Raw genomic sequence first — 26,044 nt, forward strand, 5'->3', positions numbered from 1 at the left:
AAAAGACTTAAAGTAAAATCTCAAGGTCACGACAACTTAAATTACATAAGTCAGTTAAATATTTTACTAACATATGTTCATGTTTACTTTAACAAGTGATTAGATCATAGTCTTAGTTTTTGACATCATGTTTCAGAATAAATATTTTCCATAATTATAAAAGCTTTCAAAACTATAAATTACTTTTGAGTAATAAAAATAAGACTAAATGTTGTTTTTATTCCTTAATATTTTATATTTTGTTGTTTTGAGATGTAATTACATTAAGTTTAAACACCCACAACTTATTTTTATTTATTTTAATAACGGTTAGTGTCACCATTAATGTTACATCCGAGCTAATATATTAATGCATCATCAACCATTTTCTTTACATAAAAGAGCCACAAAGGAAAAAAAAACACATTTGTATCCAATGAGCTTGGGAACAAATCAGAAATGTGTAAAATGTAGTTAGGTTTACAATTGTAGTGTCTTATGAATTTTTTTTGATAAACTTACTTGTTCAGAGTGAGGGGATATGGAGAAGAGTAACCAATTTAACTAAAAGACCAAACTTTCATGTGCTTGATGACGACAACGATTTCCCTCTAGATTAATCCAATACAATTATGCATAACCAATGGACTAAACTTTATGCACTTGATGACAACAACGATTTTCCTATGGATTAATCCAATACAAATTATGCATTTTATGTCAAATTATTAATAATAAAAATACAAGATTGGTAAAAAAAAGAAAAAAAAAGAAAGAAGGAAGTATTTTACCATCATTTTGGACACTTTTGTTTATTTTAGGATTTTAAGTTTCATTTTTTGCTTACTTTATAATTTTAGGTTTTCGAATACACATTTACTAGTTAGATGTTGCAATGTGAGTTTGAGTTCTCCTATTGTTGCCATAGTTGTGAGTTGATTTTGAACCTATATACAAAATGGTAATGCATGTAAAGAAGATGGAATAATTAGAAAAAAAAAAGAAAAAAAAAATAAGAGTATATCTACATAAAAGAGAAAAGAAAAAAAAGTGAAAATGGAAACATATCTCCAAGAGAAAAGAATGTGAAAAAATGAGTGACACTTGAGATAAATTAATATTACAACTCACAAGTTTAAAGAATCACAATTATAAAAGAGAAGTGAAAAGTTCTTGATAGAGTGATAAATGAAAAGTTGTTAAAGAAGTTAGATTTAGTGTTTAAAGAATAGTAATTGACAATTTTAGTGTTCAAATAACTATTTCATACTGACGATGTACTCATTTTTCAAAAATTTTCCTTCCCATTTTGGGATATTCGTAAAAGAATTACATTAGAAAAAAACCATGATTGAAGAATCCGAGTTTCCCTACGTAGATAGGGAGATCCCATTTTTATTTTATCTTATTTATGAATAGGTTGAAAATTTCTATTTCTATTTATAATTTCACTAATTATAAATTTTTTTATTAGACCATTTGTAATATAATCTTCGTACGTGACTTTTAAATGAATTTAATCCTTGATAAGACCTTACCAATTTTATTCAATACAAAATTTTACAAGACCCTCTGTGGGAAGACTCAAAAGTTGTATTTAAGATTTAGAATCTTAAATCTAAGATCCACATGTTTTAAAAAGTATTTTAGAACGTTACTGAAAATGTTTCTGTACTCAACCAATTATTATTGATGACCTTAACCTCTGTGTACACCAAGGCACGGTTTTCCCTCCATTCTTGTAAAAAGCAGTGTGGAGCAGTTTTCTCACTCTTTCAGAAACCCAAATAATTTTTTATAGCAAAGAAGATGGCAAAAGAGCAGCAAAAGCAGGATCCCGGGGCATTCACCAACTCTTTGCAAAACCCAAACCAGGTGTATACCCATTTTTCTCTTTTCACTTCCCGTTTACTTTACTTTATATAAACCCAAAAGGGAAACTGGTGTTAATCTAGATCGTGTTTGCATCGAGTGTGTGTGATCTTCAAACTTCACTCCTAGTCCTAACCCATGTAACGTGATGTTTTGAAATTTGCGTGTGGGAGTAGGAATTGCAGGGTAAAGGTGAAGTGGTAAAGGAGGAGGCTGAGGCCCCTTTCACTCTCAGCGTCACTTCCAAGGTATATTTGGTAATTGGGTTCTCTCTGTAATAAAAAAGCTTGAAACTTGTTCGGTGAATGCAGGTTTTGTACATGTTGGGAGACATCACTGCAGGGCCTGCGTCTATGTTTACGCAATGGCTCCAATTAGTTCGTAAACGCACTTCCAATTATCGCACTTCTGGCTTCCCTCACCGTTCTTCCACCATGCCTTCCAGGTTTCTACTACTATTTCTTCTCCTTCAATTGCATTTCTACCATTTTTCATCATTGCCATTGAGCATGTACGTAATAGGACCATGCTAAGTGAAAGAAATTGTATAGGAAGCAGCCAATCAGTTTGTGATTATTTATTAAAAGTAAAAGTAGAAAATGTTTTCTCAAACTAGCCACGCTTTAGTTTTTTTTTTTTTTTTTGCTTTTTTAGAAGTGAAGGGGGCGTGTTGGAGGAGATTCCTTTTTGGTTATGAATTTAGTTTTTATCTGAAGTGGTTGCTAAAGATGACTTAATTTATGTTCAGCCCAGGAGAATCTATAGAGGATGTGAAAAATGACCAGCAATCAGAAACTAGTTTGTGGGAGAGACTTGGTAAAGCTGAAGTGTTGGACATTGAATCGAGTTCATTTTCTTGGGACAGACTCTCTTCGCTTCACCACACTGAACATACTAGCAGCAATGAACATTCTGAGGATGAAATGAACCGAGCTCTTGAGGTCTTTTATTTATTTTTACTTACTGGCACAAATAAGTTAAGGGTTTTTGAAGTTGTGTCAATATGCTAATAGCTTCAGTCTATAAGTTCCATAGAGTTAGATATACAGATAAAAAAAACATGTCATCTTTACTCGAGCATGTTGATAATCGTCAGCTTTTTTTCCAATCTTTACAAAAACCAATATATTATTTGCCAGGTGTGTGGGGCTTAAAGAAATCAATGTTATGTTAAATTGTTTGTGATTTTGTTTTTTCTTTTGAAATACACAGCTTTCTTTCTTTAATTGTGCCTCACTTTCTTATCAGTTTTGTGTGCACATAGGTAACAGTAAATTCTGGAGGGGTAGTCTTCTTTGCCTTTTTCAGTGGTTGTGGGAGTGGTGATGCTTGTCCAAAACAAGAAACAGCTGTTATAAAGATATCATCTTCAAGAATGGCAACACAATCCGAACGTCTTGGTTATGAATTTGCCAAGTGGTTGGGAATCCAAACTCCTCAGGTTATTCTCTCTCTTTTATCTAATTATCCTCCAGATTTACTGGCTTAGGAAATCACACTATATTTTTACCATATTCATCCTTTACTTCTATTTGGAATTCAAGGCTAGAGTCATCCACAATACCAGTTTAGAGTGGATACAAATAAAGGAAGCTACAGAAAAAGCAAGAGATGCGGCAGGTTCTGCAGGTGATGAAATTGGTGAACTGACATGCACAGAACTTCTGGAAGCACTTGATCTTAGCCGATGTCTCATGTTTATGAGGTATGATTCAAATCTAGTGTTAATATGATAAGGTTTATACCATTGCAGCAGGAGATATCTTGCTTGCCCTGTTATATTTCTTTCCTAGAGTTTTCATGATTGGGCCTGATGTAATAATTCCAAATAGTGGCATGCAATGTTATCATCTTACGTCTGAGTTAATGCAACCATCCAACAGATGACATTTTCATATAAATTTCAATATTACAATGACAGTTTTTGGTAATTAGCAAGATAACTAACTATTTTGTGTCCTTCTCCACGTGTGGTTGTGGGCAATTTAGTGGAAGTTGGAGTAGTATGATAGTTTTTTTATTCCATTTCTAAGTTAAATCAAATCCAGTTTCAATATTTTCTATTTTCCAGAAACACAATTAAAGCAATCAACATGGTAATTATTTGGTGCAAAATCACTCGGCTATTCTTCTGCTGCAAGATGACTACTTTTAATCATTTATTCTAAATTTTTAATAGTCTTATTGCAGTTATGTGCATGGTTCACCCTTGCTTGAAAGCTCTAGAGCATTTGAGTCACAGGAATATGCAGAACGAACATCAGCAGCTCTTGGCAGAGTACTGATGCTGGATCTTGTCATCAGAAATGAAGATAGGCTCCCTTGCCGGCAGCTTAGATGGCGTGGGAACTCTGCAAATTTGTTATTGACTGAAAAAGTAATCTCTGCAAGTGTGGATACAATAGGAGAAACCTTTAATTCTGCGGTGACCCGATGCGGACCAAGGGTGAGTAGGGCACTTCAAAAAGACAAAAGGTCAACATCAGTTGATAGTAGAATGAATGTATCACAATACTCTGGTCTTTCTGACATCAAATACACCTCAATAACCCATAACTTGAACTTGAAAATTCAAACATCAGGAGAATCAATGACAACTGACTTTAACATTGTGGCAATTGATTCTGGCGTACCCCGTCGACCCCCTGCTGGAAAACGTGCAGATGACCAGGTTAATTATCCTAAGTTGGTCGAGTTACTTCTTAATAGCTCTGAGTTTTCCTCTAACCTATTACATGATATAACTGGAGGAAGGTTAGGATGTCCTCATCTAGAAGAGACTAACACAACAACAGATGTTTACATAGATGATGCATCAGTAGTTCACGAGTTCCGTAATGGTTTTCGTGCTGCTCTCATGGACATGCAGGGATTCCATATATTCCTACTCACACTTCATCAAAAACTTGATAATTTGTTAAGGGTATTTATGAATGCTGTAGGCAAAATATCATCTGGAGAGTCTGAAAAGGAGGATGCAGTGGTTCATGACTTACCTTCACCAGCTTTTTCAGGCAGTTGTCTTTCCCCATATATTAAAGAGAAACATTCTAATGATATTCATCAAGATTGGAGTGATCCAGAATCACAGAGAACTGCTCCAAGGGCATCAACATCTTCAAGCATTAGAGATTGCTGTGACTCTGCCTCTCCTGCGTCAAGAGAAGGTTGGCATGGAAAGCACTCTAAAGGAAGCGCGGAGTCACTTCGTGGTCTGCGCTTGACAACTAAGCTTCGTGACTTACATAAGTTTGCCAAGGTTGGTCTCTAGGTAACATGATCTTGTTTCTTGATTCATTGTTTTGGTTCTGTAATCCTGTCTTTTTTCTGGATCATAATTAATCAGACATTGGCATATTGATTGTTATGCAAAGTAAAAGTAATTTTTTGCTCTATTTACACAAAATAAATTTATGTGAACAGTATTTAAGACCAACCAGGATGTACTCTTGTTGTTTTGAGAATGAGAGCATGAAATTTGACTAGTAAGTTTCAGTTATTTTATTTTGGAAAACAGGTTACTCTGACCTTTTGCTCTTGTTGCTATAATTGAAGTAGTTACATTACATTGTGTGACATAGACGAGTTCCTAAATCAGCCGTACATTTAAAATTTTGGTTTCTTCCAAATAAATTGTTTTCTAGTAGTTTCGTTTTCCTGTGACCTGCATGTGCAAATGTCATACACAATCATTCATGTATCTCGAGGTGATTGACAAAAAAAGATATAGAAGTATTGTCACTAGGTCTGTCTTTGACAAGTAAAACTGCATTTTATTACATGTTCCCTTTTATCATATGTCTTATACTTTATCCTGATTTCTAGGTTGACTCAGAATCTAATAAAGAATTGGAACAGTGGAATGAAATGCTTAAAAATGATGCAGTCAAGTTATGCTTGGACAACAATTTTAATACAGGATTTTTTGAGGGTAGTGATAACAACACTGTTGTTGATGCATATGAACTCAAGGTATCAATTTATAATAGTATTGAGAACTAATATGTTGGATTAATTTCACCTATGGAGGATACATGAATAAAGCGATTACCCCATTGACCTTCAGGTCAGACTCGAGCATATTCTTGAGAGGATTGCATTGATATCTGAGGCTGCAAATACAGAGAGACCATCTGCTGTTACAAATAGTCTGTTTATTGGTGGAGCACTAGCTGCAAGATCTACATACACACTGCAACGCTTGGGAATTACACATATTTTATGTTTGTGTACAAATGAAATTGGCCAATCAGATTCTCAGTTTCCTGATCTATTCACATACAAAAATTTCTCTGTAAGTTGTACTGATCTATTTTTTACCATTATATGAGGTTTAGTTTGTGTAAGAATCAATTGATTTCATGCCTAATGTCCTACTCTGCATTTGTATTAATCATGCATGCATTTTTATGCAGGATTCATTCAGTTTTTGTATTGAATTAGAGCTTTAGACTTTTATTTGTTTCTTACTGGAATAACTTTATTAGTTTCCAATTACTATTTGATGTTCCATTCATTCAAAAGGCTAAGATTATGCTCATTAATGTTTTTCATCCCCATCCCCAACACAATCTTACCTGAGATATCTGTGTTTCAAGTGTAGACAAGACACTTTTTATCTTAGCTTATGCTAAAACTTGTTTTTGGTCTTTAACTGGGCATCCTCACAAGCAAAATATCAGATAATCCTCTGGCCAGGCGTGGTAGTTAGGCAAACCCTCCCCAAATGCTTGAGCTGTTGGGTAGTGCTACTGGCAGTCCATGGAACCCAGAATATAGTTTCCAACTTTAATATATGAATGATTTTACAGGAAATTTGGTTTCTGATGCCCCAATGGTTTCACTTCATGGATGCAGCTTATCTCATCAAACAAGATGGCTTGGTTGGGTTCACAGATTAATTCAGTAGTAGAGTTTTTTCTACCTTAACATTTATACTGTGACCAAATTAAAGTTTCTCACAAGTTTTTCCTTAATTTCTATCAAATATTTCTTAATTTACGTCTTGATTTAATATTGTGATAAATCTATTCAGAATCTGATTTGAATTAATCTAAATCAGGGTCAAATAATTTAGGTGATAGGTTATATTATTTTTTACTTCCCAGTTTTTCCCGATTGTGGCAGATTTTATTCTCTTTGGGACTAATCTAGTCTATAAATCAATGGCTGTATTGTTATAAAATGATCAGACAAATAAAACATCTTTCTCTGTTCTGATAATATGATTCCACCCTCTTTTTCTCGTTTTTTTTTCTACAGTTCCCTTTTGGACGCTATTTGATTCATTGGTTTGAAAAATTGATCTCTTGGTCGGATAGAGTATTTTCTAGGCCTTCTCATTTTCTCGTTTAATCATGCAATTTATTTGCTATTCAATATGATGTTTAAGTTATGCATGTAATTGTGAGTATCTATAACTATTTTTTTCCTGGATAGATAGGTATCAATTACATTTTTAAATGAGGTTCTGTTCAGGAATAATTCTTCACATTGTCTCTCTTCATTCTCCCATTGAACAGGTGTGTGACAATGAAGATTCTAACATCAGCAGCATATTTGAAGAGGCTTGTGATTTTATAGATTATGTTGAGAAAGCTGGTCAAAGTGTTTTAGTTCATTGCTTTGAGGGGAAAAGCAGAAGTGCCACTCTGGTCCTTGCTTTCCTGATGCTTAGGAAGTAAGTAAAAATATAAAAATACAATCTTATGTATGATAATCGGAACACATGCAACTCTTAATTATGTGTTCCATGGTAGTGAAGATGATCACTGCTACTACTACTTAGGGCAATTTAGGAACTAAAAGGCTTTTGTGTTGTAGGAAATTCACTTTGTTAGAAGCATGGAATGCTCTAAAGCGAGTTCATCGTCGATCTCAGCCCAACGATGGTTTTGCAAAGATCTTACTTGAACTAGACCAGAAACTGCATGGCAAGGTTTCAATGGAGTGGCAGCAACGGAAACCAATGATGAAAATTTGTCCCATCTGTGGCAAGAATGCTGGACTAAGTAGTAGTTCACTTAAACTTCACCTTCAGAAATCACACAAAAAGTTGTCATCAGGGAGTGTTGATAGTGCCATGACAATGGAGATCCAGAAGGCATTAACAACTTTGAAGATTAGCCGTGGTGGGAGTGTTAGTCCCACACAAAGACACTCTCATTCTATGGTTGATGCATAGATAGCGCATGCAAATATTACTGAACATTCATTCAAGATTTAATTTCATGTTAGAAATAGTAAGAGTGAGTGAAATAGTGGTTTGGAAATAGGATTAGTTTAGTTAGTGATTTCATGTAATTGGGTAATGGGGATTCTTTTTTTTTTTGTGTACATGAAAAAGAATTTGTTAAAAATATCAAATTTGCTTATCTTGGCCTCTTGCAAAGAATTAGTCTAAAGAATAAGCTTTCTTACATTTGCGAAAATGTTACCTACATTTTGTAATTGTGTTGTCCTGAGTCCTACTTTATGGATGGTTTCATCCAGAAAATATATATTTGATTTGCTTATTTGTTCCTCCTAGTACATAAAGTTTCCATCTTTACCATTAGCGGAACTATAAATGAATGTGGGCCAACACCAAAATTAAGTCTAGTCCAGAGAGCTAAATTTTTATTAAAGTATGTAATTAGTAGGAAGAAAATAAAGAAAAAAGAGAGAAAATAAAAAATATATAAATAAAAATTAATTTAAAAAGAAATATTTATTAGTGTGTCAAAATTTTACTTTGAACTCAATTTTCAAATGTTAATAACTAACTTTAACTCTCAAATAATTTATAATCAAATTTGGGAGAAGAATAATAAAATCTTGATTAAATTTTAAATCCCTCGTAAATATAAATATTTTCAATTGAGTTGTTTCTAAAGATTTTCGTTATCTAAATTTTTTATATTTTTTTAACTAAGAGTCTTTGTCATTAGATTTTATCGGTTAATTAGGGTGACGCAGTGGGTTGTTACTTTGCATATTGTTTACGTATCTTCATAAGGAAAATAAACAACGACTTAACTAAGTTTTAAGTCTTTTATAAATTTAATTATCTTCAATTGAGTCTTTATGAAAAAAATTCTTTATTATTTTTATATTAAGTTTCAAATTCTTTATGTTTTTCAATTGAGTCTTTGCTGTTGGAGTGACTTGATTGTTTGATCTTACATATCAAAAGGAGAACACTACAACTTTGGATAATAAGAAAAATAAAGTTTTAAAATTCTAATTATTTTTCTAAAAAATGACATAGTTTCATTTTATAAATTACAAACTATGACGACAAAAACTCAATTAAAAAATATAAAAAAAATTGGACACTCAATATAACGGAAATATTCGATACACAATTGAAAATATGAGGGACTTAATTTTTTAAGTAAACCATTATTTTATTTTTCATATGAAGACACATCCGCAGTGACATGAATTTTTTTAATAAGGAGTCAATAGAAAATATTAAGTTAAAACTTAATTAAGCCCAAAATCTTTTAAATATTATTTATAGACTTTAAAAAATAAATAATATATGATAAATAAATAGAATTTGAATATTTTAACTAAAAATAAAATTATCAATAAAAAAAATAAAAAATATTACCTTGGTGATAAATATTAAAATATAATAAAATATTGACTTAATTGCAAGTTTTATTATTAAGTTATTATTTACAAGGCCTGAAATTGAAACTATTCTACTATTTACAAGTTTCTACAAGGTTAAGAGGAAGAAAATATTCTACTATGTCTCTTTTCTTAGCTTGAGATGTGGTGTTTGGATATGATTGGGAGAACGTTTGTATGAATGAAGAAACTTAAAAAATATTTGCTAAAATTTAGTTATATAGAATTATGAAGAGTAATGTTGTTTTCAATTGAAACAGTGAGAATTGGTGGATTTATGAAAAAGTCGGTGTAGCCTCAATAGTAAAAAATCAATCAATATAAAAAATATTATGTTTTTAATATTATTTGCTCTTAAAAATGTTTTAAAAACCATGTTTTATATACATTAGTATCATCCAGTATATATTATTAATAATAATAATAAAATCACAATTATTCCACCCAGTGAAACATTTTGGATTAAATCTTAGAACCTTTATTTATTACTCACTGAATCATATTCATTGTACTGAAAAGTCTGAAATTTCTGTTAATTCTATGACTTCTTTTAAAAAATAGACATTTTGCATTACTAACAAAATCCTTTACACTCATTTTCTCCCCCTTATTAAAGCCATCATATCCTCTCTATCTAGTTTTATCATTTTATGAAGCTGTCTTCTATTTATATTAGTATCTTGGGTTTATTGATGATTATGATAAATTCTCCGGTAAATATATGGTTAAACCTATTTATCGTCCAATTTTATAATAATTCGTGTTTTTTATTTGACAAACTGCTCGTCCATGTGCTTAGGACATTGGTTAAACAATTAAAAAAAATATTTTTTATTGGGATGGGAAGAAATGTACTCTTCAATTTTATTAAGGTGTTTTCACACTGGTTAAAAAAAGCACTTGTTTTAATTCTTTAACTATCACCTTAAACCATTTAATTTCTATTGAATTTGTATTACAATTTTAATTTGTTGCACATTGATAACTCAATGTCATCTTTAGTAACTAATCGATCAATAATAATAGTGCTGCAACTAATCGGTGGAGCTAAAGTAGCAAATGGGTTAAAATTTCCGTTGGACCAATTATAAATTTTGGCGTGATTTATCAATTTAGGAATGATTTTTTTTGGGTTAAATATATTTTTGTTTTCTGTGTTATAACACGAGATTTATTTTTTTCTTGTTTTAAATTTTAGACCATCCAGATATATCCAGATATTTACATGTAAATTATTGAAATAAATTTTTCGATATGTGAAATGATTGTTAGTTTTTTTTTTAAAATTCGTTATTATTTTAATTACATATGGATGTCGAGGATAATTACAGATTAATATTTTTCTTAATGTCTTTTAGGACAACTAGAAATAAAAGTATGTGATTGACTAATTAATTAGTGAAAGAATAAAACAAAAGTATATGATAAGTTAACGAGCAATTATCGTAAAAAAAACTAATTAACAATTTTCTAAAATTACAAAGCGAAAAAGATGATTAAAAGTACAATTTCAGGTTCCCTATTCAAGTAAATTTTTGCCCCTTCAAAAATATCTTTTACCCATTCAAGTGCACGTTATGTGTAGTTCTGCTTTTCCTATTAAAGAAATTTTGACCCCTTAAAAATATGTTTTACCCTTTGAACCATTTGAGGTACAATTTTTTATATACATCGGTCACGGTAATTTTGCACTTTTTCTAGGCGATTAAGCAATTGACATTGTATTATTCTGACCACGCAAATAGGTAGACGTAAAAGAAAGTGTGGAAATAGCTTACCAACACAAGATATACCAAATTTGAAGGCCTTTGCTTTAGTCTTAGGCTTCTAAACAACTTTTCATTGTTTAGAGATAAATTAGAGGTGCCCTATTCAAAAGGGCATGAACATTAGAGGAACACTCCATTTTTTATGGCTAGAATGGCACATAGGCAACACCCCCTCTAGTATCTTCTATTTTTTGCGTGCAAGTTAACGATGGATTTCTCACCTTATTTTCTCCCACTCGAATGAAAGTGGTTGGGCTGCGAATCCGATATCTTTCTCTCAAGTTATTGATTTTCACATCCCTATGTTACAAACACAAAATCTCCTTCTTTTTCTTTCTTAATTAAGCTTCCCCTTTCCCATAATTCACCATTAGTTGCACCTACAAATTATACACCCTTTTCAAATGAAATCATTTCCCCTTCACCAACAAACTTGGGCTACACTTATATCTAACGTTACTTTTTCATTATTCTGAATTCCACTAGGCTTGTTGTTGCTGATTTCAGTCCTTCATCAACCACCTTACATCGATCAATGGCCGCAATCAGCAACATCCGTTTACAATTCCCACGGAATTTAAACGATTCTAAGAAGAATGTGAGGTTTTATGCTCCATGCAATATTACTAACGTGTTTAATAATAAACGAAGATTCTTGTCGGTGACCGCAAATTATAGTGAAAGTCCTCGAAAAATGGACACTGCCAACAGAGTAAATGTGAATGGAACACACGTGGCAGAGGCTCCTCTACAAGCAGGAAAGTTCGCCAAAGAAAGTGCAGCAGATGAAGCTATTGTTACCAGCTTGCGTGGAAGGTTTGTGGAGGATAAGTTTGTATTTAGGCAAATTTTTGTTATCAGGTCTTACGAAATTGGACCAGATAAAACTGCCACCATGGAGACACTCATGAATTTTCTTCAGGTTAGCCTCACAATTCCACCATTTTCTAATAATGTGCCTAACAAAATTTATCATGGTAGTGATGTCCAACGATTACACCATAGAATGGAACAAAAGTATGTTGTGATCTTTATCAGTATGACAACATAGTGATGTTCTGAATTTCTGTACCTTGTTGAAGATAGAATGAATAATAGTTCAAATAGATAATGAATGACAGTGTGACTGAAACAAAGCAATAAAAATTAATTTTCAGGAAACTGCTTTAAATCATGTCACTAGCTCTGGGATTGGGGGAGAAGGATTTGGAGCAACCCGCGAGATGAGCCTTCGAAAGCTCATTTGGGTTGTTACTCGTATTCAACTTCAAGTTCAGAAATATAACAAATGGTAAAAATATAATGCTTTTCCAAGCCTTTGCCTTACGAAATACTTGTGACCTCTTTGTATTTGATTGTTTGGTTCAAAGAATTAAGAGCAAGAGCATGAATACGTGACAGGGGAGACGAAATTGAAGTTGATACTTGGGTCGATGCAGCAGGAAAGAATGGAATGCGAAGAGATTGGATAATCAGGGATCACTACACCAAAGAGATCATAACAAGAGCCACAAGGTGCATAGTTTCATCTTTTTCATACACTCTAATCACAATGACATCGAGGTTTTTCTCAATTCTCAATACATGATGATGAGAAAATTCTCTGGTGCAGCACATGGGTGATCATGAATAGACAAACAAGAAGACTTTCCAAGATCCCTGAAGAGGTTAAACAAGAGCTTGTTCCTTTTTACCTAAACAGGCTTGCCGTTCCTACCGAAGAAGTAGATTGTGAGAGAATAGACAAACTCACTGATGACACAGCTGAGAGAATCCGATCTGGGTTGGCTGTAAGTTTCATATCTCTTTATTATCAATCACCATTTCTTTGCTTTCTCAAAAAGCAATTACGATGTCTTCTGGTTAAGATCACGTTATTAAACCCTTCATTTTGCATGTAATACAGCCAAGGTGGAATGACATGGACGCTAACCAGCATGTCAACAATGTGAAATACATTGGATGGATTTTAGAGGTACGAATTGTTGACAGAGAACAAGTTGCAAGAAAATGGCAAAACAAATTACTGTATTTGTGGCAAAGATAGCAATACTCCATTTACTATAACATCAGTGATTATTAAATTTGGACTTGGTATTGATGTGATTTTGTTGTTGCAGAGTGTGCCAATTGAAGTTCTAGAGCATTATAATATGACAAGCATGACTTTGGAGTATCGACGTGAATGCACACAATCAAATATTGTGGAATCAATGACGTCTCCAACAGAAAGAGTTTTTGAGTCCAATAATAATTCCAAGAACAGAAAACCGGACCTGCAATACACACACTTGCTTCGTCTGCAACATGATAAAGCAGACGTTGTTCGAGCCAGAACTGAGTGGAATTTCAAGCAAAACCAACAGTGATACGTAACACTGACAAAAAAACAGAGTATCTATGGATCTTATCTTGTACTCCTTTTAGCTTTTCGCTCTTCTGGTTTTCCTTTCTAGGATCCTTTACGTTCTACATTCATTACATTTGTCCTTAATCCTTTTTTGTAAATTCTTTCTGTGAGGAGAACTATAGATTGCTAATTATTCAGAAATTTATTATAAATAAAAGCATTTTTTATAATAACGGCTGAGTTAATTGCCTAATTGCCTAATGCTGCTAACACCTGATATAATTCAACCACAAATATTTACATGCAACAATAATTTTTCTGCTTAGGGATTAAATATTAATATTAAAATTCATGGATTCGCTACTCATCAATAAATCAGTATTCGTGATATGTTACTTTTTAATTGATATTGCGAATTATGCATCTATTTTTCTTTTGCGTTAATTTAGTTTATTAGGTTGGATGAACCTCTCACCAAATTATGCAGGAGATCTAAGCTTCAATAAAAGGAGTTGTTGATCAATCAAAAGCACTTGTTTCAATCTTTCAGCTATTCAAGAAGATACTCTTTTCATACAAAGTCTTTGATGTTTGAGTATGTTTGTAATGATATTTAAACTACTTTAGTTCATTTGAATAATTTATGAGTTTGTTTGATCAAATAAAAAATTGATAAATTGGTTTTATTTTACAGGTTTATAAGCTACCTCAAGTTTTTTTTATCATACATATCTTCAATGTTTTAATGAATTTCACTTTTATTTCTTCTTCTTTTTTTCACATTAGAATTAAAATTTCTTTTCACCTCTTAAAAATGTCATCAAAGCCTCTCGAATATAGAGGAGAGATATACTAATATAAAAGAGATTCCAATAATTAATTTTCATTATTTTTGATAAAAATAAGCAATTAAAAATATTCTAAGTAGATTATATAGTTTTTTATTAGTTAAAAGTAACTACTTATTTTAATTAATACATTATTTATATATTTATGTTTTTATGAAATATATTGATTTTAGTTCAACCAGTTTGTTCATGTATTGTTTTAGGTCCTCAATTCGAATTCTATAGAATCCCAAAGCCTAAAATGAATATATATGTGCATGAAGTATTACTCAAAAGGAAAGGACAAGTAATGCTACATATTAATAAAAATAAATATTCCAAAAGAAACGACAAACAACTCATGAGAATTAAATTAAAGATGTCTTCTATCATTTTCTCATATAGTAAACGTCCAAAAGAATAATAAAAAAAAAAAACTTCAGATTTAGTTACCCAAGAACAAATGAAGTTCAAAACTAACATATTAATCGTGCATAGAACTCAACCAAATGAATCATTCACGACAAAAAAAAAATATCTATCTTAAATACAACGGTTTTAATATGAAAGCTTTTTAAAATGGCATGCATAATGTGTAAAATACATAGAAAACTAACCTGAAAGGCATGTAAAACCCAGGAGTAGAAAAGAAAAATGAGATGAAATCTTTTAGAAATAAAAAAAACAACAAACAAAGAGAAAAATAAGAAAAGATCAATTTGCCCAACACATGAAAAATGATTCAGCAGATTGAATTCAATGAGCTAGTTTTAAAGAAACTTCACAAATCACTGAGAGCTGATATCATGAGTGGAGCAAATTAAGGCCAAAAGAATCAAAGTGACCCAATAAAAGTTTGGGTGAATTCACATAGGTTGAGCGCAAAGAGTCCTTCACCATGAACACAAGCTTAAATTTACCAGCCAACCTGAGCAAAAATAGAGAAGATTGAGATTCGTTTGGAGTCAATCTTAAGCTCAATAAGACTTCATGTCTAATTGGAAGCAACTTAAAGTGATTCCCATGCAAATACCTGAACATATGAATCCTAAGAAGCCAAGAAATGGGCTTGAAGCCCAAAAGATTGTGAAGCAATGGTGCCTTGAGTTGAGCCACGAATTCAATGGAGGCAGCGAAAGACTTGTAAAGTTAAGGAGGAAGCATTGAATGGTATGAGTTTTAGAAAGTGAAGGGGCGGTTTTTCTAGGTGCAAAGGGTCAAGGAAGAGGTTAAGCCAACTTCCTTGAGTTCTAGAATGCATGAGAGCATCATAAAGAAAGAGACTTGAGAGAAATGTGTTGAGAGTTTCAGGAACACAAATTCAATATATCATTCAAGCATTAGTGCAGAAAAAGATGTTCAATAATAGCCTTACCACAACCAATCCAAAGTTGTTCTCGCCGGTTGACTCGGTCGCCGTTGACTTCAAAGGCAGATGGTGGCTCCTCCTATCTCCTGGTGGTTTACGCCTTCTCCTTAGGTGGCTGAGAGTGGCTCCGTTGAAACAAAGAGGACCCTACCTGTTGGTTGCACTCTGACGATCAAGTCAGTACTGGGCTAAGAAACAATAAGTGTGTAAAGCAGTTTCAGTCTTAGAAACGACGTACCTTTTCTAGGGTTCTTACCACCCTTTATATAGGCTGTATTAGGTCAACTTCCCTATCCCTCAAGGATCTTTCCTTAAGTGGATTAGGGTTCACTGGTGAGACATCCTGTGACGTGTTGCACAAGCTTAGTGCAGTCGTGGCACAAGACTTGCCTCTTATGGTGTGCAATCTTTCTAACAGTATGACCGCTAGGGTACCAACTCATGTACCAGCGCTGCGGCGTCATCTGTTGTGTGGGTGCCCTAATTATTCACGTGTCATGCATGCAATCTTTTCCTGGAAACCCTAACCCTTACGGGCCTTAGTGCCTCCAGGGAACACTTGCTTGTGTCGTACCCGAATGTACTATACACACCTCATGCATAATCCTCTCGTGATTTAGGTCTTTCTGGTATCTGGGTGTTAACTCACGTTCAATAATAGTCTTACCACAACCGATCCAAAGCCAAACGTCGTCAATAAAACACGATGATATTTTTGAAATTAAAATAAACATATGTACCAGATCACGTAGTTTTAGAAGTTAACAATTAGGTGTTAACTCATGTTCAATAATAGTCTACATATTTTTTGTTCATAACAAAATAATCAAGGATCACATAGTTCTAGAAGTTAAGAAATGTGTATTTGAAAAAGAATTTCAGGATGATTTGGATTTTGTCAGTTGAAACTGGACTTTTGAAAAAGTGAACTCAATAAAGATTGACCTTTCTCCTACATATTTCTATTCGTAACAGAAAATCAAAGATCACACAATTATGGAGATTAAACTATTTCTTTGAATAAGATCTTTTTAATTTTGAAATTTTTCAATATTGTTTTCTATATTTTTTAGAAAGCAAGAGTTGGAGGGTCTATAAATTAAAAAACTGGTGGCAGATAGCAAAATTGATGGGCCAGGTGGTATGGACACAGAAAACACAGGTGGCAAGAAAAAAAAAGTGTTGGCCCAGCCTAATCACCGTAGGCTTTAAGATGCAGTGTAGATATGAAAATGAGTGTTTATAAAAACAAAATTGTTCGGCTAGCCGAATGGGCCAGGCTTTTGAAAAGACGGTGCAAATAAAAATGGGAAGGAAGTGGAGATATTAACGAGGGGCCCAAAAAGCAATTGATGCATGCCCCGTCTGTTTTGCTCTCCCTCTTTTACTTCAATCTTCTGCAACTCTTACATGCCCATTCTAAATCAGTACATTGGTCCCCACATTGCTACAAATCGGTGAACCGTTCTCACTTTCAGATTCTAATTTTGTTTCACAAACTCGTGGCCCCCACTTTTCTTTTTACATTGTGAATGCAAACTTGGATGGAAAAGTGATACAAGATGGAAACGCATGCATAGTGAAATGAATGAAGAAAGCGTATGCAACATTTGTGATGGCTTCTTTGAAATAAAAGCAGAACTCAAAAATGAAACACTGGTACAAAATAGAGCTAGAAATTAAAAAGGTGCATATGTTGTGCAAAACATGGGTTGGAACAAAAGCTAAAAACCTCTTTATAAACCCTTTCCGTTTTGTTTCAACTGCAAGAACCTTTGCACTGAAAACTCTCATACCACCAACAAACAGAAATGACGCTCAAAACAAATATGTAGCAGCTTTAAACAACATTCAATATGCACTTATACAAAATTGAAAGAGAGAAAAACAAAATGGACACAAACTGCTCTTCATACAAATGAAGAAACACGCGTACAGAAATGCGAGGAGTGCAGATGAAGCTCGTACATTTTTACCGCAAATAGCAAAAGAAAACACACTTAAAACTGAAACGCAGAAACTGGTATGTGGTATGCGCTCAAATGCATCCAGACTGCACCTCCATACGTCCAAAACACCATCGAAACGCGATTATTAAATATATACATGCAAAGCAAGCAAACTGCCAAAATCCGATAAAATAATATATAACCTGCATTCTCTGAACTTAGAGAATTGAGAAACCTGGAGGAGCTGGTTCATTGACACACTCAGCAAACTGGTCTCACCATAACCGCTACATAGTAATTTTGGCTGTCTGTGTGGCGATGGCAGCAACATGCAGACTATGTGCAGAGTGATACGCGAAAGAGTGAATGAGGAAAAGAACCAAAAGTCTTGTGAGCGTGGTGAGGGGAGCGTGAATGAGAAGAAAATTATGGAGTGGCCCAATGAAAAAGAGAAAAAGTGAAATAATGAAAAATTGAGAGTGAGGGGGCTGCGAACGGTAATAGTGGGGTGTGTAAGTGAAAAAACTAAATGGGTTCTGGGGGTGTAGGAAGTGAATCGGGAGGTGTGGAAAGGAAACGAGAGGTGTTTTTTTTGTTTATTTTCTTTTTCTTTTTTCCTCTTTTTTATTTTCTTTAAAACAAATTTTATTTACCCACATGAAATTTAAATTTAGTCACTACAAAAAAATAGTATAATCTGGATTTTTATGCACGAATTTTAATTCGTAGGTAAATTCAGCATTACCCACGGATATTATCTACGAAAACCATTACCTACGGATATTATCGATTTGAATCCGTAGGTAAATTCAGCATTACCTACCAACTATTACTCACAGATCTTATTACCTACGAACTTTTACCCACAAATCTCTATTACCTACCAACTATTATCATAATAATTATATATATATAATATAATAAAATCATAAATAATAATAATAATAAATAATAACCATAACTAATAAGTATAACATATTATTCATATTATAAAATTAATAATATTAATATAATAATATAATTAGTATTATATTAATAATATGAATAATATTTAATAATATTAATAATACTTAATAATATTAATAATAGTTAATAATGTTAATAATTTTTATATTATTAATATTAATATTGATAATTTTACTAATAAGTATAATAATCATAATGTAACAACAAAACTTGACTGATGTAATGGTTAAAGTTTTTTTGGACATTTCTCAACGGACTTGGCTTCGAGTCTCACCACATTACTAGGTTTGAGGAAAGGGTAAGTGATGGAGTTCTCATTGGCTCCTTGAAAAGTTCTTCGATTGAAAGTAATTTTTGGATGGAGAAGATGATGACAACAAAATGAAAGCATAAAAAATGGGTAAAAGTATGGGTTTATTGACAGAGAATGATGCTAGGAAGGAGGTTAGGTCAACCTTCTAACAATACTCTAGGTTTCTCAAACTAAAGAGTGAGAGCAAGAGATAAGAAAGACTTAGAAGAAGAATGAAAAAACAATTTGGCAACAATTTACTATGATTCAAAGTCTTAATGATTTACAAGACAAAAACATTTATTTATAGTGTTGGTTACTCCTAAAAGTGACTCTTTAAGTCTCCTAAAATCCTTTCCATACATGAGTTTCCATGCGGCACTCTAGAAACCTCTCCATTGGTAGGTTGGCATGTGGCAATCCTAGTTTCAAGAATCTCTCCATCCATGTGAAGACAAGTGGCACAAAGATGTTGAAGAGGCATGAGAAGGGGAGTCTAAGGAGAAGCTAAATGGCATGGAGGAATTTGAAAAGTCATCTTAGGAGAAGAAAAGGAATGGGCGGCTACTTGGAGTCTTAGTTGGCGTCATGTGGAGACTTTGGAAGAAGATCGTGTGTCCAGAATCTTAAATTAATTTGGCCCAGAATACAAGGCCCTAAAATTCTATTCTAATTAAATACAAAATACAAGGACTGAAGAGGAATCCTAACTACTTTATATAATTTTTACAAGGCTAAAGAAGGAGAAATCTCTAAAACATATCTTTTGAAACATTGTTTTCTCTCTTCTTAGCCTAGATGTTTTGATGACTTGGATGGACCTCCATCAGTTCCTCCCTCTTGAAAAAGGATTTGTCCTCAGATCCTGGCATTTCTTTTCGGATAGCCACCTTATTTCTTTTTATTCTCCTCATTGTCCTCCAGGATCAAACACTATCCTATAGAAATAAGCAAACGGTAAGACAAATGATATTTGTTCAAAAACAAGAACAACAAAAAGAAACGACCTTGCTTCCAAGGTCATTGTACCCTTTACCTAATAGGTAGACAATATTGATCCAAGGAGTACTATTTTTATACTTTTCTACCTGGTGAAGTTGTTTAACTATTTGATTATGTTGTTTAGGCAAAACTTCACTAGTTTTTTCTTTATAAAAATTTGTATCCATACCTAATTCAACACTAGTCAAAGTTTCTTCAAATTTCAAGTGCGTTTGTAGTTGTTTTTCCACTACTTGTGAAGGTATTTAAAAACTAACCACAAACTTATTTTCTTTGTAAGTGAAAGTGATTATATTAGAACGACTGATGTTAGTTGATTTTAAGATTGCACATTTTATGGTGACACTTTGTTTATGAATTTTGATTTTTAGCAATTATGGTGAGAACCCTAAGAAGATTCCCACTGGACACAAACTTAACTAAATGGTTAAGTAAACGTGAAGGTGAACTTTATATGGGCAAAGAGAAAAGACAATAATATGGTGTGGATGATGCAAGGTGTGGAAATTAAGACAAGGAACAAGTAAAAAAGAATAACAAAACAAAGAACAAATTAAAGAGTAAAAAAAGACATATATGGAATGGAAGGATGGCACAAAGAAAGATAAAAAGAGGAAGAGATGAAGAAAGTTTATGGAATAAGAAGGTTGCCAGGCCACTTGGAGAAAAGAGGACTCCAAGATGAGTGGTGCAAAGAGCCGCCAATTGAGATGTTACACACCCAAGATAAGACCCAAAAATGAGAGCTCACCACCGGTATATTTCACAGTTGCCACCACCGGTAGACTCAGTGACATCATAAACTTGTTCCCCATTGATCCTCCGCAACCCCTCTTCGATATTGTTAAGTCTCGATTCAAAAGTAAAAAATAGATATAATTAATAATTAATTAGAAACTCTTGATTCTTATTAAATATGTTTTCTTATATTGGATAACACGTCAATTTCACCTATGCAAAAATGTGCCACATTGTGTGTTATATAATCTTAAGTTAACGTTGTTGATAAAAATTTAACAAAAATGACCAAATTGCATACTTTTTAAAATACTTTAGAATAAATTTGATTTTTCTAAAAATTACTAGATCAAATTGACTATTGACTCTTAATGTATGGACCAAAAAGGTAATTATATTTTTTTTAATATTGTAATACCATATATAAAGCAATATTAATAAAAAAATGATACACATATAGTTATAAAATTCAAAATTAAACTTCACTTAAAATTGACATGCCGTAATATAAAATAAAAATGAGTTATGTATAAAATAAACAAATCTAATACAGAATATTTATGTTCAACAATACAAATAAAATTCAGTAGTATCTAAAAATATCTTAAAAAGCCAACAACAACAAATAAAACGCCAATTGAACCTTCAGTACAAAAAAAAAAATAGTATTATCTATAGATTTTTATTCACGGATTTAAATTTGTAGATAAATTTAGTATTATCTATAGATATTACTAATAGACAACATTACCTACACATATTACTCACATATTTTTAATCCATAGGTAAATTCAGCATTACTTACCAACTATTATTCACGAATCTCTATTATCAATCAACTATTACCTACGAATCTCTATTACCTACCAATTATGACCCAGAGATCTCTATTACCTACCAATTATTACTCATGAATCTCTATTACCTATCAATCATTACCCACGAATCTCTATTACCTATCAATTATTATTCACGAATCTTTATTATCTACCAATATTATCCATGAATCTCTATTACCTACCAACTATTATTATAATAATTATATATATAATATTAAAAATATTATTATAATATAAATAATTATAAAATCATAATTAATATTCATAAATAATAATAATCTTAACTAATAGGTATACATATTATTAAAATTATAAAATTAATAATATTAATATTATAAAATTAATAATAATAATATAAATAATATTATTAGTATTATATTAATAATATGAATAATATTATTATTTATAATATTAATAGTATAAGTAATATTAATAGTATTAATAATATAAATAATATTTAATAATATTAATAATATTTAATATGAATAATATTATTATTTATAATATTAATAGTATAAGTAATATTAATAGTATTAATAATATAAATAATATAAATAATATTTAATAATGTTAATAATATTTAATAATATTAATAATAATTAATAATGTTAATAATATTTAATAATATTAATAATGTTAATAATATTTAATAATATTAATAATGTTAATAATATTTAATAATATTAATAATGTTAATAATATTTAATAATGTTAATAATATTTAATAATGTTAATAATATTTAAAAATATTAATAATATTTAATAATGTTAATAATATTTAATAATATTAATAATATTTTATTAATGTTAATAATATTTAATAATATTAATAATATTTAATAATATTAATAATATTTAACAATATTAATAATATTAATAATATTTAACAATATTAATAATATTTAACAATATTAATAATATTTAACAATATTAATAATATTAATTAATAATGTTAATAATATTTAATAATATTAATAATAATTAATAATGTTAATAATATTTAATAATATTAATAATGTTAATAATATTTAATAATATTAATAATGTTAATAATATTTAATAATGTTAATAATATTTAATAATGTTAATAATATTTAATAATATTAATAATATTTAATAATGTTAATAATATTTAATAATATTAATAATATTTTATTAATGTTAATAATATTTAATAATATTAATAATATTTAATAATGTTAATAATATTTAATAATATTTAATAATATTAATAATATTTAACAATATTAATAATATTAATAATATTAATAATATTTAACAATATTAATAATATTAATAATATTAATAATATTAATAATATTAATAATATTTAATAATATTAATAATATTTAATAATATTAATAATATTTAATAATATTAATAATATAAATAATATTTAATAATATAAATAATATTTAATAATATAAATAATATTTAATAATATTTAATAATATAAATAATATTTAATAATATAAATAATATTTAATAATATTAATAATATTTAATAATATTAATAATATTTAATAATATTAATAATATTTAATAATATTAATAATATTTAATAATATAAATAATATTTAATAATATTAATAATATTTAATAATATTAATAATATTTATTAATATTAATAATATTTATTAATATAAATAATATTTAATAATATAAATAATATTTAATAATATTAATAATATTATTAATATTTAATAATATTAATAATATTATTAATATTTAATAATATTAATAATATTATTAATATTTAATAATATTAATAATATTTATTAATATTTAATAATATTGATAATATTATTAATATTTAATAATATTATTAATATTTAATAATATTATTAATATTTAATAATATTAATAATATTATTAATATTTAATAATATTAATAATATTATTAATATTTAATAATATTAATAATATTATTAATATTTAATAATATTAATAATATTTATTAATATTTAATAATATTAAAAATAATTAATCATGTTAATAATATTAATAAAATTATTATAATAATTAATAATGTTATTAATATGAATAATAATAATATTAATGAAATTAATAATATGAATGATATTAAATATATTAATAATATTTATATTATTAATTATATTAATTTTGATAATATAGTAATAAGTATAATAATAATCATAACATGACAAATTAACTAGTGTAATGGTTAAAATTTTTGGAACTTGGTTTTGTGTTCCATCTATTCTGTTTTTTTTTTTCATTGCTAGTTGGATCAATGTTATTTATTTTAAATATATTTGTGTTTGAAGAAGATTTGGATAGGACACTATCGCTTCCACCAATTTGTTTGATAAATTATGAAAATTATAATTCTTAGTATTCCTTCTCCATTTTTGTATTTTCAATCTCACTGTGCACTTTGTAGCATGAATTTTTAATCTCGTAAAAGAAGGAATGTGACAAGTGCCATTTTGCTCTCATTAGAATCAAGAGACAAAAAATTTGAAGAGTTTGATAAGGATAAGTGTTCATTGTACAATATTACTTTATTGGATGTATTTCCATATATAACTTAATTGACATACATGTGTTTGATTACATAGAGTTATGAGTTCATACTAAGTAATGGTGAAAGGTAACCACTAAAAAGAGGTAAAAAAAAAAAGGATGGGTGTTGTCACATGAAAGTGTTTTTGTCTTTTAATTTTCTTTGTTTTAATTTTTAATTGGTTATATTTTTTTAAGTTGGTTAAATTTTATATATACACAAATAGGAAACCATAGATGTGCCATATTTTTCATTTGACGAACATCATTCAAACACACATTGATTTATTTGAAATACACTTTTTTTCCATAAATAGTTTTGTATAATATTTGTGGTGCTATAGTTTTTTAATTCATTGCTTCAAAACGGTAGATATCCAACAAATCAAATCCTTTCTCTTAAAGAAAATTAATGATTTGAAAATGACAACTTGCTTCATTCATACTCACTACATCCCCATAATTATAATGTGTGATATATTAGATTTGTTTTAGGTTATCATAATACATAGATGAGTAAATATTGATATATAAAGTTTGTATTGATTATATGAAAGTAGTTTTCTATGAATTGGTCCTATCAAGTTAACTGTGTATGTGATTACGTATATAGTGCAAATGTATATGGCAAGTCTTTTATAAATGGTTTCTCAAAGTATAGTTCTGTGATATGTTTATTGTGTTTCAATATACAACGAAATTTGGTTGACAAATTTATTAAGGTTAGGGATGTTGTTCATTTAATGCATTACTTTTAAAATAAAAATAAACTTTCAATAATAGTTCTGCCTCCTCTCCATATTATAAAGGAACCAACTTGTATTTACTTTCATACTAACTTTCAAGATTTTTTGCCTATAAAAAAACATTTATTAAATTTTACTTATGATAATAGATATTTGTCATCATACAATTAGTAACAATGTCATTCATTATTGAAAATTATTTTTCCCGAATACTAATAATAATCCTATATTTCATTACAACCAAAGTTAACATCAATGAAAGATAGCAATTAATAGGCATAGGATATATCTATTATTTGTTGATATTTAGGAGAGGAAAAGAATCTTCGGGAGACATCTTGTTGAAGCCATTTTAGTCCATCCCATTTAATTTTTCTGTTTTACCACATGACATTGGCTAGTCAAAGTTGCATATTGATTTTCCCACATGAAGACCACTTTGGGTAGTTTGGATATTTATTCGGCAATTTTTTGTAATGGTTCAAACCTAATATTCTGTTATCTTTTATAATAATAGTTTCATGGAGGGATTGGTTGAACCTTTACTTGGTTTGTGTTTACATTGTTAAACCTTTACTTGGTTGTATAATTGTTTTCTTGGTTTAACTCTAGTGGGAGGAAATCTTTGCTACATCACCATCGATCCCTAAGTGTAGAAATGGTACTTGTTTAAAAGTATCAAGTTATCTAACATTTCTAAAAATTGAATATTCATTTTTTCTGTCTATTTTCTGGTTTCGGTTGTTGAAATCAGTTCTGACATTTATTGGTCAATCTTATATAACGTAATTCAATCTTCCTTTATTGAGTCATTAAGAACATTTAAATGTCTTTAACACAAGATCTTTGACGTAAAATTTCTGTTACCAAGGGTCGGACTAGATCCACCTACTACATATTCGAGTCCAAACCATCACTCTACATTACTGAAATTAATCCTGAATATATAGATTTTAAGTTTTTTTTTTCTACACATATTTACACAAAATCAGTTATAGAATATCTTAAAAGTGTTAAAGATCACAATTGATAACTTTGATATTGGGTGGAGTTAATTTCCCTCACAATGAATATGAACCCAAAATGGCTATACAGAAAGCACAGAATTAGGATGATGAAAGCATCTTTATCCATTAACTTAGGTATGGAGGTGGATTTCCCTTAGCACCTAGCATTTTGGTTGAGGATGTGTGGGGCAGG

General features: G+C 30.1%; 2 protein-coding genes across 5 annotated transcripts; both read left to right on the top strand.

Moving 5' to 3' along the window:
- The first annotated feature begins 1,572 nt into the window (after positions 1–1,572).
- Positions 1,573–8,270, top strand: LOC137821344 (dual specificity protein phosphatase PHS1). 4 transcript variants are annotated; one of them, XM_068625893.2, is made up of 11 exons: positions 1,573–1,854; positions 2,028–2,099; positions 2,163–2,296; positions 2,600–2,792; positions 3,116–3,292; positions 3,396–3,556; positions 4,042–5,110; positions 5,677–5,823; positions 5,918–6,145; positions 7,374–7,531; positions 7,675–8,270. In XM_068625893.2, the coding sequence occupies exons 1-11, from the start codon at positions 1,789–1,791 to the stop codon at positions 8,033–8,035; spliced, it is 2,766 nt and encodes a 921-aa protein (XP_068481994.1). In that variant the 5' UTR covers positions 1,573–1,788; the 3' UTR covers positions 8,036–8,270. The 4 variants fall into 4 exon arrangements, 3 of the variants coding, with proteins under 3 accessions (XP_068481994.1, XP_090151640.1, XP_090151641.1); XR_016515681.1 differs by having other exon boundaries at positions 1,607–1,854; positions 4,042–5,122; XM_090295515.1 differs by having other exon boundaries at positions 1,730–1,854; positions 4,031–5,110.
- A 3,117-nt stretch (positions 8,271–11,387) lies between these two features.
- On the top strand, positions 11,388–13,830 carry LOC137823038 (palmitoyl-acyl carrier protein thioesterase, chloroplastic). The gene is made up of 6 exons (XM_068628142.2): positions 11,388–12,162; positions 12,398–12,531; positions 12,642–12,755; positions 12,853–13,030; positions 13,147–13,215; positions 13,361–13,830. Exons 1-6 carry the CDS (start codon positions 11,776–11,778, stop codon positions 13,607–13,609), a joined length of 1,131 nt encoding a protein of 376 aa, XP_068484243.1. The 5' UTR covers positions 11,388–11,775; the 3' UTR covers positions 13,610–13,830.
- The last annotated feature ends 12,214 nt before the right edge of the window (positions 13,831–26,044 follow it).

This window comes from Phaseolus vulgaris, chromosome 9 (assembly GCF_051622355.1).
Source record: "Phaseolus vulgaris cultivar YP4 chromosome 9, ASM5162235v1, whole genome shotgun sequence".
Lineage (NCBI taxonomy): Eukaryota > Viridiplantae > Streptophyta > Magnoliopsida > Fabales > Fabaceae > Phaseolus > Phaseolus vulgaris.